This window comes from Eschrichtius robustus, chromosome 2, assembly GCF_028021215.1.
Source record: "Eschrichtius robustus isolate mEscRob2 chromosome 2, mEscRob2.pri, whole genome shotgun sequence".
In the NCBI taxonomy this organism is placed as follows: domain Eukaryota; kingdom Metazoa; phylum Chordata; class Mammalia; order Artiodactyla; family Eschrichtiidae; genus Eschrichtius; species Eschrichtius robustus.
The window spans coordinates 170,318,588-170,333,946 of record NC_090825.1 but is presented as its reverse complement, the minus strand read 5'-3'; the positions used below and the strand labels follow the sequence as shown (position 1 = coordinate 170,333,946).

General features: G+C 53.0%; 2 protein-coding genes across 4 annotated transcripts; both read right to left on the bottom strand.

Moving 5' to 3' along the window:
- Window positions 1-4,945: 4,945 nt before the first annotated feature.
- On the bottom strand, window positions 4,946-8,116 carry C2H19orf53 (chromosome 2 C19orf53 homolog). 3 transcript variants are annotated; one of them, XM_068536878.1, is made up of 4 exons: window positions 7,841-8,116; window positions 7,708-7,763; window positions 5,679-5,801; window positions 4,946-5,390 (listed from the first exon to the last, which is right to left on the bottom strand). In XM_068536878.1, exons 1-4 carry the CDS (start codon window positions 7,935-7,937, stop codon window positions 5,247-5,249), a joined length of 420 nt encoding a protein of 139 aa, XP_068392979.1. In that variant the 5' UTR covers window positions 7,938-8,116; the 3' UTR covers window positions 4,946-5,246. The 3 variants fall into 3 exon arrangements, with proteins under 3 accessions (XP_068392979.1, XP_068392978.1, XP_068392980.1); XM_068536877.1 differs by having other exon boundaries at window positions 5,658-5,801; window positions 7,841-8,070; XM_068536879.1 differs by lacking the exon at window positions 5,679-5,801 and having other exon boundaries at window positions 7,841-8,050.
- Window positions 8,117-9,231: 1,115 nt separating this feature from the next.
- Window positions 9,232-14,461, bottom strand: MRI1 (methylthioribose-1-phosphate isomerase 1). The gene is made up of 6 exons (XM_068536874.1): window positions 14,250-14,461; window positions 13,936-14,174; window positions 12,923-13,098; window positions 11,480-11,656; window positions 11,173-11,397; window positions 9,232-9,445 (listed from the first exon to the last, which is right to left on the bottom strand). The coding sequence occupies exons 1-6, from the start codon at window positions 14,379-14,381 to the stop codon at window positions 9,300-9,302; spliced, it is 1,095 nt and encodes a 364-aa protein (XP_068392975.1). The 5' UTR covers window positions 14,382-14,461; the 3' UTR covers window positions 9,232-9,299.
- Between the last annotated feature and the right edge of the window lie 898 nt (window positions 14,462-15,359).

The window sequence follows — 15,359 nt, the reverse complement described above, 5'->3', positions numbered from 1 at the left end:
ATTCCACCTTGTGTATTTCATGATATTTGTCTTTCTCTGTCTGACTGACTTAGTATGATAATCTCTAGGTCCATCCATGTTGCTGCAAATCAAGCCCTACATTTTAGAGCGGGCACTTGTGGTTTTCCTGGCACTGGCTGTGACTGGGGCCGTGATTGTTTCATTGTGTATTTATTTTATTTTATTCTATGCGGTATCAGGGCGTTTAAAGTTACATATGCAATTTGCATTGTAATTTCTATGGAACAGCAGTGGTCTTGAGAAACCACAGCTGACCACAATGACAACAACAAAACAACAGTAATAATAATGTACTGATTGCTTATGTGGTGCTCTAGCTGTTCAGACACGTTATCAAATGTAAGCCTTCCAACAGCGCTGCAAAATGCGGATGTCACCTCCATTTCTCAGATGAAGAAACTGAGGCTTAGAGAGGTGGAGTTCTTGCCTGACTGGGAAGCCCTAGACTTATTAGAGCATGTCTTTCTTGCAAGGATTTGAGGCAAAGATAGACTTATGGGGAAGGAGAAATAGGTGGGGAGAAAAGCAGGGAGAACATCAGTGAAACAAGTCTTTCAGGTGCTCCCCTAGCAAACAGGACCCAGGGTCCAGCTTTTCCAAGCAGCCCCCTTCAGCATTTAGTATGTGGCTGGCCCTTGTCCCTGAGGATGCTTCCGTGGATGTCCTGAGATGCTGAATCAGAAAAGGCACTCCAGGCCAGTGGAACAGGATATATAGGAGGAATAGAGAATGGGACATCACAGGGTGAGGATGTTTTATTTTATTCTCTCACAAGAGATACTAATATTTTCATCATCCCCATCTCACGGATGAGAAAACTGAGGCACAGAAAGGTCAGGTGACTTAACCTAGGTCCACAGCAGGAAAGGGTAGGGCCAGCATTCAGGCCCTGGTGGGTGGGCTGGTCTTGTCACATTGGCTGGGGATCAAATGCACAGTTTGGGAAACACCGACATTCTATTCCGTTACTCTGATTTTACAGATGAGGGTAATGAGGCCCAGAGAGGGTCAGAAAGTTGCCCAAGGCCACACAGAAATCCCTGGAGAACGTGAGAAGTCACAAAGGCCCTTGGGAAAATGGGGGGTGCCTCCAGGATCAAGTCTCCAAGCCTGTTTCACGCCTACCCTCTTCCTAGCAACACTTTTAGGAAAGGCGACGTTGCAAGGGGTGTTCTAGCTACCCGCAAGTCCTCCCTTCTCAGTGTAGCCAGCGAGTTTGGGCTTCAGGAAAATGGAACCACATTTATCCCGCCCGCTGCTGTGAGCTCACTGTCTAGGCATCCACAGCTCCTGACCCCAAACCCACATGTGTACTGACATCAAGACCCATGAGAAACAGGGTGACTCTGAAGGCTCGGATGAGGGGGGCCACGGCTCCCCCCACCCCCCAGCTCTGTGCCACCCCATCCTAACATTCTGAGGGTCCCTCCCTCTGCCAACCCCCCTGCAGCACCCCAATGCCCCTGTTGACTCAGGCAGGAAACCAGCCAGGGCAGTTTCACTTCCTGGTCCCTTTGCAGCCCCTCTGGGCTGCCCAGCTGGCAACATTTGCTTCTTACATTTCTTTTCTTCCCTTTTGGAACACAAGTTCATGGGCAGAGAGTCAGGGCCCTGCCAGGAAAAATGGGCATTCCAGGCAGAGGGGGAAGGTGGAGGCAGGAGAGGAAAAGGCTTGAGCAGGAATAATTGTCTGAAAAGCAACATTTAATGACTGCCCTGGCCCTGGGGAGCGGGGAGGGGCAGGGGAAAAGGCAGGGAGTAGACAGGCTGAGTGGCTGGAACTGGGCTTCCCTCCCGGTCCAGGACACAAAGGCAGCTGTCACAGTCTTCAGGCTCCCCACATTTCCACACTCAGGGAGGGGTGTTAGGGTCTCCATTTAACAGATGAGGAAACTGAGGCTCAGAAAGGGACCTGCTGAAGAGAACAAGAGGTGTAGGGATTTCCCAAAGTCTGGGGCTCTTGGCTGCGACACTAACGGGGGATTTGTGGGCAGGACCCACATGCTAGGGAGGACCTAGCATGGGAGGGAAAAGTCACCCAGGTCAGTGATGGGGTGGAGGGTGGAGGTGGTGGGAAAGTGAGGCTGTTTGGGGAGGCCGAGGGAGTGGGGTGAAGAGGGAACAGGTGGGTTGACATTCCAGATCCGAAACCTGTCACGCCTGAATGCCTTTCCTCACCCCTGGGGTCCCCCTCAAAGGGGCTGGCGTCAGAGGGACAAAGGGAGCCAGTTTACAGGAGTCCTTGGCCAGCCCGGGCGCCGCCAGCGGCAGTGGGCTTGGCCCGGGTTGGAGGCGCCTCCTGGTGGCTGAGGGAAGCGCCAGATGGCACCCAGAGCCCAGCCGGTCCCACCCCTCACCCTTTCGAGATTCCAGATAGAAAGGTTAAAAGATAATTTTCAAAAGCGGGTGCAATCAAGGCTCTCACCGACAAATAAAGATGAACACGTGTTAAGATTTTTTTATTGAACTCCTGTGGGAACTAGGCAGATGTTATACGAGGTTCAAAAGAGAGTCTGGAAAACGGGCGCTTTTACAACAGATCAGACTATTTGAGTAAATAAATGTGCGAATGGAGGCAAATTGGTTTTTCCACAGGGGAGGAGGGCTGTCAATGGAACCTCAGCTGCATGGGCCGGAATGAGCAGATAAGAGTGGTTCTGTATTGCTCAATCAGTTGCTTACAATTCATGGATGGAGCTGTGAAATCGTTCATAGACGTTGTTATGAACCAGCTAACCCGGAAGGGAAGGGCGTGTTGTATAGAGATGATGCTTTGAATGGTCAGAACTGATTTACTGAGATGCAAAATGTTCCTTGCAGAAAGAAACAATTCCTTCCTTCCTTCATTCAGCGAACACCTGTTCGTGGAGCAACTATTGTGCGCTGTTCCAGGTGTTGGAGACACAACAAAGATGCAAAGTAGAAAACGGATGAGAGTGACACAGAGTGACCACTTCCAGGAGCAGGGGACAGAGAACGATTCTCTGAGGTGACACCTGGGAGGGGGAGGGAACAGGAGGTGCAAAAGGGCAGGGGGCGGGACTGGGAGGAGGCGGGGGTCTGGAGGGGGCAGCCTGGGGCTTCCTTGTTTTCTGTTCTCCCCACTAGAATGTCAGTTCTCAGCTCTACCTAGCCCAGAGGTTGGCATGCAGTAGGCGCACAATAAATGCCCAACGTGCAAAGCGACTCCATGTTAAAGGGCATAAGTCACTCGCTGTCTGCTTAGGGGAGAAACTGCTGTGAGGTGGGCAGATGGCAGGAGGGTCCAGGTCCTGTAGGTGGGGCTCAAGGAACGGTATACTCTGGGCATCACAGAGCCAAGCGGCAGCCCTGCCCTCCAGTCCCGGGTCTGGGCCCCATCCCCCGCCCCTCTCCTCCCCCTAACAGAAACCCTGAGCCCCGGGCCCCAGACAACTCCAAACTGTGAAGTCTCGCCATCAAATTAGGGCTCTGCTGCCACAATTCCTGTGTTTTTGAGATGTAAATCAGGACTTTTTTTTTTTTGCATGTGAAATTACCCTTCCTGCCTTTTCTGGGGGTTAAAACTCACATGGAAAAGTCACCATTTAGAAGGGTATAATTCAGTGGCATTTAGCACATTTACAACGTTTGCAACCACCAACTTTAGTTGCAAAACCTTATCACCTCTCAAAGATGACCCCATACCCACTTGCTGTCACTCCCCATTGCCCCGCCCCCCCAGTCCCTGCCACCCCATAGAGAACCACTGTCGCTATGGATTTGCCTCTTCCGGACATTTCACATGAATGGAATCACACATTATGTGGCCTTTTGTGTCTGGCTTCTTTCATAATGTTTTCAAAGTTCACCCATGGTGAACTGTATCATTCTGTTTTATGGCTGAATAATATTCCATCCTGTGGACAAACTACACTTTGCTTATCCAGTCATCTGTTGGCAGCATTTGGGTTGCTACCACCTTTGGGTGACCGTGACTGGTGCTGCTGTGAACGTACGTGTACGAGATGCTGAGTCTGTGTTCGATCCCTTGGGGTGTGTGCCTGGTGGGCAACGGCTGGGTCACGTGGTAACTCCAGCCTGAACTTACCGAGGAGCCACCAAACTGTCTTCCACAGTGGTTGTCCCTTGCTTTTTAGAAAAATGTTGGGAGTTCAGTCACCCACCTCGGGGGAACAGCCACCACAAAGACAGCGGCTCAGCACCACCCAGACTGTTGCCTGCCTGGTCCCTGAGCTGTAACCTGCTCCCCACCCCCCATCAGAGGGAGGGAGGAAGGACCTCAGACCAGAAGAGCTCCTGGCCGATCCCACAGGCACAGCTGAGGTTTTAGGGGAGGGGAGCCCAGGATGGAACAGAACAGAAACTTGGTCTGTTAAGAGAGGCAGCAGATGGGCAGCTGAGAGCACATACTGGGGCTCTGCCAGTGCCGGGTTCAAGTCCCTGCTCTGGAATGTTAATGATGTGACCTGACCTGGGCATCATGAGGACTGGGGTGATGTGTAGAAAGCACCAGAGCAGTGCCTGGGCCACAGGCAGTGCTTCGTACTTGCTGTTATGACTGATGACTTTTTTTAAAGATCGAGGTGGCACTGAGAAGTTTATAAGCACATTCTGGCTTAATCAGCATTTTGACTCTACAAGGTGGTGTCAGTACCTGTCCTGCAGATGGGAAGGACATCCCTAGGCTGCCTGGCCGGTCCCCGGCAGAGGGGGTGACACAGGCATGTCTGTGGAGGGTATGTAGGTGAGTCACCCAAGGCAGGAGGAAAGAAAACTCTCCCCTGGTTCCCAGGCTGGAGGTGCAGAAGCCCATTCGTCCTTCCCTGGCACGTGGCTAGTCTCCTGTGGAAACTGCTGGGGATGACCCGGTCGGGGCACCTGGCCCCAGGCCCCAGCATGTCCCGCTCACAGGAACATGTGAGCTCACAGGAACATGTGACCGTGGGAGGAATGACAAAGTCAGGTTTATTGCTCCGGGTTAAACCAGTGGAGACAGGATGTGGGGAGGGGGAGGGGGACACAGGAAGCTGGTGAAGGCATCCTCCTGGCCTTGGCCTGCGCTTGGCCTTGGCACCCTGGGAAGCGAGCCGGTGCACTTCTGACCTGCTGATCACCTGCTCACGGGCCAGGCCCCCAGTAAAGTTTGAGGCGCAACCCAAGGCTCTGGGGAGCACAGCCCCTCCTCCCTGCACAGGTCTGAGCACAGAGAGGGTTGCGGTGATGGCCTCTGCTGGGCTGCATCCTTAGGAAGGCGTCTTGGTGGAGGAAGGGGCTGCTGCCTTCTTTTTGGTGGGGGCCTTCAACAGGGCCAGCTTCTTGGGCAGACTGGTGCTGGCTTTCATCAGCACATCATGTTCGATCTTCTTCCGGATCCCGACCTCCAGGTTCTGAGGGAGCAACCGTGGCACAATCAGACTGGGACCTGAGGCGGGAGGGAGGGCCTGGTCTGCTGCCCTTTCTCCTGTGAGCTCACAAGGGGCTGGATCAGCAACTCCCCCCGAAACAACACCTGAGAGTATGGTGGCTGGGGGTTAAGCCCTGCTTCTGCCCCATACTCTGGGAACATTGCACACCGAAAAACCCCTTCTCATCTCTGGATCTCAGCTTCTAAACCTCTGCCCATTCCCATTTTACAGCTGGGGAAACTGAGGCACCTGCAGTGAGGAGGCACTTGCCCAGGATTCCCAAATCATGTGAGCGATGGGAGACTGGAACCCAGCACGCCCAGAGTCTCCAGCCTCAGCCTCCAGGCGGGCGGCCTCCTCTTGTCTCTGCTTTGCTAATGGTGAACTGGGGCTCTGAGAAATAGGGGTGTAGGCAAGTAAAGGCACAGGAATCAGAACCCGAGTGTTTGGGTCCAAAACTGGTAGTTTAATCATATTACCTAAACTGCTCCCTTGCCCTGCCTATGAGTTTCAATGACCATGACAACCATGACCGTCACCACACGCCTGGGCGCAAGGGAAACAACAGCAAAGACACAGAAAAACCTCTGCCCTCATGAAGCTGACATTCAGTGCGTGTGGACAACACAGCTGTCAGTGACACACTCTGGTAAACTGTTTTTTTTTTTTGGCCACGCCCAGTGGCATGCGGGATCTTCCGTTCCCCAACTAGGGATCGGAACCGGAACCGGAACCGGCGCCCCCTGCAGTGGAAGCGCAGAGTCTTAACCACTGGACCGCCAGGGAAGTCCCTCTGGTAAACTGTTGAAGGATGACAGATGATAAGTGCTGCTATGGAGAAAAGCATACAAGGGATGATGAGTGAGGGGTGGGGTGAGGTTGCCATCAGGGATAGCTGCTCAGAAGCAACGCTTGCAGCCAGACTTGACTTGGAGGAAGGAAGCCGTGTAGATTTCTGGGAGAAGAATCCAGGCGGAGGAAACAGCTAGTGCAAAAGTTCTGAGGTGGGACAAGGAGCAGTTAAGGGGCCAGTGAGGCTGGAGGGAGAGAGGGAGGAGGTGAGGGCAAGGAAAAGACAGGAGCAGAGTGTGCCGGGTCCTGTGGGCTGTGGGGAGAACCTGGGCTCTTCCTGAGTGAGGTGGGAGCCACCGAGGTTTCTGAGCAGAGGAGGCAAGTGCCCTGATTCAGGTGCTCACAGGTGCCCTCTGGCTGCTATGGGGAATGGCGAGGCCAGGAGATCTGGGAGGATGTGACTGCCCTGGTCCAGGTGGGAGATGATGGGATGGGACCAGGTTGGGGGGTCAGAAAGATGGGAAGTGGGCGGATTCTAGATTAATCCTGAAGGCAAAAAGGACGAGATCCAACCTGGATGTGAGAGAAAGGGGGAATCCCGAGTATCTGGAAGGAGAGACTGTGGCAGGATCATGGTGGAGTCGGGGAGCACAGTGGGGAGAGGATCAGGAGCCTGGTTCTGGACGTACTGAGCTTGAGATGTCCATGAGACACCTTCCCCCTCTGGCTGCGACATGGAGGTAAGCAGCTTGCTGGGTACCCAGGTCTAAGAAAACTGAGGCTCTGGCGATCCAGTGATTTAAGATACTGTCTTCCACTGCAGGGGGCACGGGTTCAATCCCTGGTCGGGGAACTACTGAAAGCTGTGTAGTGCAGCCAAAACAAAAAACAAAAAACTGAGGCTCTAAACAATTTGCTCAAGATTATAGGGTGAGTTAGTGTGTGTTGTACAATTAGAATTCAGGTCTGACTCCACCAGATCTCTTTGTAACTTCTCTTTCCAACCTTAACAAAAATCTCTTTGCCACTTCTTTATAAGATCAACCCCATTTACCTGCACACGAAAAAGCTACACTTAAAAACAACCACAAAAACGTTTACTTCAGCCCTGTGCTGTTCTCAGGGCTTTACAGGCGTCCTATGGCATTGAATCCTTACAACTCTAGGAGAAAAGTGCTATCACTACAACCGTTTCTTCTTTAAGAAGCTCCGGGTGAAGATATACTAGCTGTCGATGGAACTGCGCTTTGCTCCCAGCACTGTCTTCGTGCAAAGCTGGGGTTTTCAACCCCTTTCCCAGGCTGCCTTCCCTCTCGAGGTCTATTAACGAGGACAATTTGAGCGAAAGCAGCTAATGTGTGCTGAACACATTTTGCGCACCAGTCGTGGCTTTAGGAGGCTCACTGACTGGCAGGTAATGTTTCCGTACCCACTGCACAAGGGAGGAAACTGAAGCTCACAGCACTGGGAGTTCTCCATCCCCGGCCTCCCACACGCTCGAACTCACCTTCTTCAGCTTTTGCTGTTGCACGATGCGTGCCTTCTTGGGTGCGATAACGAGACCTGGGGAGAGATGCGCTCTCGTGAGGCCGGAGAACCTCGGGCCCACCTCGCCCCCCAGTCCCCGGCCCGCTCCTCACCGCCCTTCCTCGGGCCCCGGTTCCGCTCCGAGGCTGCCGCAGCTGTCTTGCTCTTCGCCGGTTTCCGCGCCTGGAACTTGCGCTGCCCCTGCGCCATGATCAGTCATGCACCGGAAGAGGCGGGGCTGTGGGAGGTCGCAGACGAAAAACGCAGGGCATGATGGGATACAGTGGGGCCGGAGGGCGCAATGGCTCACGGGATACAACGTGGCAAAGAGTTAAAGTGACCACTACCCACGACGGTCGATGATAGCCAGCATTTCGCAAAAATTTCGAAGTAAAGGTTATAATGATAAGCTAACACTTACTGGGTGCTTATCCGCTTTGTAAAACTTATGCTGTTTTATGCTCTTTACACATAAACTTCAAGTCTAGGACTCACGGTCAGGCAAGTGAGGCACTCTGGTGCAAAATCTAAGGGGTGCCCCAAACTTCAGTTATCAAGATAAAAATATATTCAACATTCAAAAATAATATTTTAATACAAAGAAAATCAAATCGTCCAACTACAGCCTGTGGACTGGCTGCTTGATGTTGTAAATAAAGTTTTGTTGGAACGAGGGCTGGTATCAGGAGTGAAGGGAGTAGGGTCAAGATATGCAAGGTCAGGGTTTCATTCTACTTAATATCTTTATATTTTGTTCACCATGGATTGTTTTTGCATTAATTTTGATTTTTCAAAAATAATGCATGAAGCTATTATTTATCTTGACTACTGAGCTTCTCAGGGCCTCCTCTAAAATTTTGCACCTGAGGTGTCACCCTAATTCCAGCCCTGAGAGCAACCAAAAAGGGAGGTACTAGTATTGTCTCCATTTTGTAAATGAGGAAAACAAAGCATGGAGAGGTGAAGTGATTCGGCTAAGATCACACAACAGAAAAAGCGGTGGAGGACTTCCATGGTGGCGCAGTGGTTAAGAATCTGCCTGCCGATGCAGGGGACACGGGTTCAAACCCTGGCCTGGGAATATCCCACATGCCGTGGAGCAACCAAGCCCGTGCGCCACAACTACTGGGCCTGCGCACTAGAGCCCACGAGCCACAACTACTGAGCCCGCGTGCCACAACTACTGAAGCCCGAGCGCCTAGAGCCCGTGCTCCGCAACAAGAGAAGCCAGCGCAGTGAGAAGCCCGCGCACTGCAACGAAGAGTAGCCCCCGCTCGCTGCAACCAGAGAAAGCCCGTACGCAGCAACGAAGACCCAACACAGCCAAAAATAAATAAATAATAAATAAATAAATAAATAAATTTAAAAAAAAAGAAAAGGCGGTGGAACTGGGATATGAACTCAGGCAGCTTGACTTCAGCTGCTGGGATCTTAAGAGCCATGCAAAGGCCCTGTCTGCTTTCTCTGTTCTGGGAAGAACTGTGGTTGGGGGAAAAAGGTCAGCTTTTGGGCAGGCCATTCAATAAGTTTATTATAAAAACAATGGGGGCAGGATATGGACAGCTAGGTTGGTTACTTCTGGGGTCCACCTAGGGTGACCGTGGCACCTAGGGCTGCCCGGAGCTCCTCAGGGGCAAAGACACCCAGCTCTGTGATGATGCCGCCAGTGATGAGGTCGTGGGGGGTGACATCAAAGGCAGGATTCCAAACCCCAATTCCTGCAGGGGAGAGGGGGGAGGCAAGAAAGGCAGGTATTAGGCTCAGTGAGAGTTCTCAAGCTATTGTCACCTGTCTCACTCACAGTGGTTTTTGGGATTGGGGAATCCTTGAGAATCTAGAGATCCTCACCCCAAAAGTGCATGAAGGCATGGGTTTTGATACCAGTAATGAATTTAGACCCCCTACGTTCCTGGATTGTCACTGCCTAAGAAGAAGCCTTCAAAGTAAGTCTTATATACATCCACCCACTTGTGCCTGCTCCAAGAATCTCTTTAGGAAACTCCGAGAATCCACCCCAGGGCCTTTGCATGGGCCGTGCCCTCTGCCTGGATGCTTTCCCTCAGATACGCACATGACTTGATGTTTCACTGGCTTCAGGTTTTTGCTCAAATATCACCTTCTCAGTGGGAACAGATAATCCTGTCTAATCCACCCCCTGCACAGACACTTCCCACATCCTTCTGTGCCTCATTTATTTCTCCTCAGCCTTTACCCCCTTCTAACATACACTGGAATTTTGTTATTTATCTCGTTTGTTGTCTGTCTCCCCACCGGACTGTCAGCTCTGTGAGGGCAGGGACTTTTATGTCTTTTTTCACTCCTGTTTCCCCGGCCCTATCATGTCACCTGGCACTGGCCAGGTGCTCAAAAATATTTGCTGAATGAATAACAATCTCTTACGCAAGAGGCTGCAAACTCTGTTTTCTCTGGTTCACAGTTTTTTAAGACCACTGAACTAGCTGCCAGCTTTCAAAGTGTGGGAGCTTTCAAACATATAACAAATGTAAGGCTTCTCTTGGAAAAATCAGAAGGAAGACCTGTTCTCCTGGGGTCTGCATTCCTGTGATCCTTGGCCAGAGCAGAGTATCGGGGTCCCCAGACTGCACCTGGCCCGTGTTACCTAGCTTTCTTGGGGGGAGGGGCACGGTGGGTTGTCAACTCTGCTTTCCATGGTCTTACGGGTTTTGATCAGTGCTAAATAATTAAGCCTCCAGGAAAGCAGGGGCACCAAAAAAATAACGAGAAAATATTTTTTTTCCAGAATTAATGTATCTATTTTTATTATTTATTTATTTATCTATCTATCTGTATTCTTTTCCATTATGGTTTATCACAGGATGTTGAATACAGTTCCCTGTGCTACACAGTAGTTCCTTGCTGGTTATCCATTTTAAATATAGCAGGGTGTACACGTCAGTCCCAAATTCCCTCTCCCTAACTCGTCCTTTTTATAAAAGGTTTTCGATCATACTTGTTACTATTTAAGGAGCACTGAGGGCCAGGCACTGTTCTCCACTTCATGTGGGTTAATTACACTGAACCGCCTGGGGTATATGAGGTAGGTCATGAAAACAGCTCATGGGGCTCTTAGGGATGAATTTTAGGCAACCAGGCTACCCAGCCAGGAAGTATAGGGAAGCTGAGAAATATCTGCCTCTTCATAAGCACTCGGCCAGGTGGTACTCTTATTTCTTATTCAGGTGAGAAAACAGAGGTGGAGAAGAGCAAGACAATTCGCTCAAGGCTTCCCAACTCATTAGTTGTATCTTCTGACCTTGAATCTGACCTCCAAGACGTGTCTGCTCTAAAATATGGCTTGAAGGAGCAGCTTATGCCTCAGAAGGCTGATGACACCCCAAATACCACCTGCTGCCTGTGAAGGGGTCAGGGTGCCTCAACAGAGGTGCCCAGGCCTATGGTGCCCCCCTCTGAGCGGATGGCTTACCGGGTGCCGCAATCCTGACCCCATTGACATGGGTCAGCTCCTGGCCAGGACGCTCCTCGATGATGATCTCCCGGCCCGTCTTCAGGTGGAGGTCACACGAGGAGCTGGGGGCAGCCACATAGAAGGGAATGCCGTGGTGCTTGGCGGCGATGGCTAGCTGGTAGGTCCCCACCTTGTTGGCCGTGTCGCCATTGGCAACCACGCGGTCGGCTCCCACGACGACAGCTGGGGAATGAGATGCCGGGAGTCACCACCGGGCCCTGGATGCCTGGAGCCCTGCCCGCTGGCGCCCCCCCCACCTGCTGACCTGACACTCCATAGTGGGCCATGGCGGCTGCCGCCATGCTGTCGGCGATGAGGGTGGCGGGGATCTGCTCGTAGACGAACTCAAAGGCCGTCAGCCGGGCTCCCTGGTTGTAGGGCCGGGTCTCCGTGCAGAAGGCATAGTCCAGACGGCCCAGGCTGTGCAGCGAGCGGATCACACCTGTGGGGCCCAGCCCACCAGGAGGATGAGATGCAAAGGGACAGATGCGCAGGGCAGCCCACTGGTTAGCAGCGTGGTTCTCCAAAGCATGCAGTCCCACTCCCGGGCCCTTGCAGTGGCTGTTCTCTCTGCCTGGTACAAATGTGTTTAGAGAATGCCTTCTCCGTGAGGTCTGCCGGGATTCCTCCATCTCACATAGCAACCCTCACACTGCCAACCCCTGCTCTTTCTCTTTAGCACTTACCGCCTTCAAATGCATCATACGTATTTGTTCTGTTCCTGTGTCTGTTCCTCCTATTTTCCTGCTCCTGATGGCAGAGATTTGATCTACTTTCTCCACTGCTGGGTCCCTAACTCCTAGAACTGTGCTTGGCACACAGTAGGTGCTTAATAAATGTTGAGTGACTGAAGGAATGGATGCATGTATGAATGATGGGGTACACAGTAGATAAGCATTTATTAAGCATGGATATTTGTTGAGTGAATCAATGAATGAATGTCTTGCCATCAGAGCCTCAGTCCCCAGGCACAAGGGTGGCACCTAGGCAGGTAGGGAAACCTCCTGGAGAATTTAGGATCAAGTGGAATCTGCTGCCTTGAACCCCAGGACCCAGTCCCCCTTGTCCTGGTCACAGCTACCCTAATCTTTCTTTAGGGGGCTACGCCCTACCCCTCAGTCCTCTTGGAGTCCACATCCCACCCACTTTTTAAAAAATGTTAATTTAACTTTGTTTTTATTTAAAAAATATTTAATTTAATTTTTTTTTTTTGGCTGAACTGCACGGCTTGTGGGATCTCAGTTCCCCATCCAGAGACTGAACCTGGGCCACAGCAGTGAAAGCGTCGAGACCTAACCACTGGACTGCCAGGGAACTCCCCCCACCCATTTTCTAGGCACATGGCATAGGCCAGGCCTATCGAGTGACTGATCCTAGATGGACAGATGACTCCATCAGAGCCCCCGAGATACAAGGAGACTTTTCTAACCCTGTCGGAATAGAGACCCTAGGCTCTTTTCCTCGTGATCTGAACCCTGGCCGACCAGTGGAGCAAGAGGATGATGCCACCATGAAGGAGGGCAGATCTTAGGGACATGGATAGATGGACCCTGATGCTATTATTTGAGCCCCTGGATCCAGTCATACCTGAGTGTTTCTGTACAAAAACTAATAAATTCACATTTTGGGGGGGTGTATAAAGTGGTTTGGGTTTCTTTCTCTTGCATCCAAAAAGGGCCCTCTCCTATCCCTGTGGATGCCCACTCACCTAGGGCTGTGCCATAGCCAGCAGTGGCCAGTGCACCAGTGTTGCAGTGGGTCAGCACGATCACCTTGCCGCCCTGGGGTGCTGCCTGCTCTAGGAGGTGGTGGGCTCCCAGGTCCCCGATGCTCCGATTGTCCCGGAGGTCTTTTGCCAGCATGTCCTCGGTCCAGCGGATCACTCTGGGGCCGACAAGAGACTCTGAGCACAAGTCACAAGGCTTCAGGGTCCACACCAGCCCCTCCTCCCTGCCCAACACTGCTCTCCTGGAGCTCTCCTGCTGAAAGCCTCTCACAGCTGTGGGGCTGGACCCTTCTGCCACAGCCACCTAACTGTAACTCCATTTGCTCTCGAGACACATTTACCAAGCACCTTCTGTGCGTCAGGGGCTGGGGGACACAGCAGTGAACAAGACAAAAATCTCTGCTCCTATGGAGCTGACACTGAGGTGGGGGAGGCAGGTGATGAACAGACAATAAAGTGAAGGAAAAGGCAGCGGAGTCAGGAGACAGAGGACAGGAATGAGCTGTATTATATGGGGGGTGGGGAAGGCACAACCTGAAATTTGAAGGAGAGGAGATTAAGTAGATGGATACCTGGCTTGCAGAAATGGTGTGTGCAAAGGCCCTGAGGCAGAAGGGACCCTGGTGGGGGTTAAGAAACATGGAGAGTATCTGTGCAGCAAATGGGGAGGGAGAGAGTGGGAAGAGAGCAGGGAAAGGACCAGGGCTAGAAACAAAATTCTTCAAAAGCAAAAACTAGGTAAATGAGGTGGCACTTAAAAGGGCCTCCAAGGGCAGTTAGAGCTGGGGACGTTCAGGGAGGTCAAAGTCAGGGCATTGAGTTCAAGGACCGGGGCCAGGCTGCCCGGTGGTGAGTCCCAGCCCTGCCTGTGTGGCCCTGGACTAAGAGCACACTGCCTCAGTTTCCCCATCTGTAACATGGGTCGTTGCGCAAAAAAAAAAAAAAAGAATGAATAGCCGCCGGTTAGAGCAGCGCTTGGCACAAGGCCCCTCTACCTCTCTCGGACCGCCTCCTCCGTGGCGCCCTCCCGCTCCGCTTCCTGGGCTGCGAGGTCGGCCAGGTCTCGGGCGGCGCGGGCCATGTTGACGGCGGTGGGCCGGGCGGTGACAAGGAAACTCAGCGCGTCGCGCACGAAGGCCACGAGCGCGGCAAGTCCGGGTCCCCCGGCGCCCGCCTGCAGCTCCACGGCGAGGCTGAGGCAGCCCACGAGCGCAATGGCTGGGGCGCCGCGCACCTGGTGGGGAAATGGGGGCGTCAGGGACTGCAGGCACGGGAAGCCCCCCACCCCGGTCCCACCAAGCGGCCCCACCTTCATAGCGCGGATGGCCTCCCAGGCCTGGCGCACCGAGCCCACCGCCTCATAGCGGCTCTGCTGGGGCAGCAGTAGCTGGTCGAGAATCTGTAGTGAGCCCCGCGAGTAGCGGATCGCCTCCAAAGTCATGCTGTTGCAGCCGCCATCACCGCCGCTCCCGGGACTCAGCTGGCCGCGCGCACCAGAGGCGGGGCCGGAAAGGGCGCAGGGGGCGAGGCCAGGGCCCCAGGGGTGGGACCTCTCCCGGAAGGAGGAGCGTGCGCACATCAACTTCGCTGGCTCCTGGGACCCGCCATCCAGGCGCCGGGTCCTACTCCACCTTTCGCGCCAAACCTGGACAGTTAGCCGCACCCTCGGAACCACAAAGGTGCCACTATTTATAGGGCAACTATTGCATGCCAAGTCCTGTGTTTAGCGTCTGGCTATAGCAAGACTGCTAAGTGCCAGGCGGGTACCCTCAGGTGCCCGACTCCTCCAGCCAGAGCGAGTGCTGCCTGTGGCCTCACGTAGAGCAAGGCACCAAAACGGGGTTCTGAGATCGAACAGACTCTTACTGCTGCCTTGAGACCTTCCCATCCCCGCGGGGAGTAAAGGCCTGCGGGCTGGGGGCCACCACCACCTCCCGACAGGGCACATTACAAGTTCAGCAGAATTCAGCCAGAACCTCAGCCCCGAGAGGTCCGTATGTCTGGTTTGTTCACCGCTGTATCTCCAGTGGCTAGGATAGCGTCTGGTGCACTGCAAGTGCTCCATTAATATTTGTGAAATGAGCCTTCTCCAGGGTTTAGGGAGAGGTGGTGGGCCATGAGTCACCTGGTGGATGCTCAGCTGTTTTTTGCTCAGTCTACTCGTTTCCTTCAAAGGAAGCAACACACTGGGGACTTTTTCATGACCCTTCCAGGGTGTCCCCATGGGTGGGGGATAATGAACAGCTCACACCTGTGTGCTCCATCCCCTCCTGCATCTGGCCTGGATCCTGAGCACCCCTGCTGTCCAGTCCCATTTTCATCCTTCACACTCAGCCTGTGCCACCTCCTCCAGGAAGTTGGCCCCGATTACAGGCCAGCCTGGGCTGCCACCTTTCAACCCTCATCACGCTGGGTGGGG

Bases quoted from the DNA above. Each gene is read 5' to 3' on its own strand.
- MRI1 (XM_068536874.1), bottom strand. From the start codon at position 14,381: ATGACTTTGGAGGCGATCCGCTACTCGCGGGGCTCACTACAGATTCTC. The intron at 14,175-14,249 runs GTGGGGCCGCTT...TTTCCCCACCAG, and splicing joins AGGCCATCCGCGCTATGAAG to GTGCGCGGCGCCCCAGCCAT. The intron at 9,446-11,172 runs GTAAGCCATCCG...TCTCCCCTGCAG, and splicing joins GGTCAGGATTGCGGCACCCG to GAATTGGGGTTTGGAATCCT.
- C2H19orf53 (XM_068536877.1), bottom strand. From the start codon at position 7,937: ATGGCGCAGGGGCAGCGCAAGTTCCAGGCGCGGAAACCGGCGAAGAGC. The intron at 7,764-7,840 runs GTGAGGAGCGGG...ATCTCTCCCCAG, and splicing joins CCGGGGCCCGAGGAAGGGCG to GTCTCGTTATCGCACCCAAG. The intron at 5,802-7,707 runs GTGAGTTCGAGC...CCTATTTCTCAG, and splicing joins AACAGCAAAAGCTGAAGAAG to AGCCCCAGTTCACCATTAGC.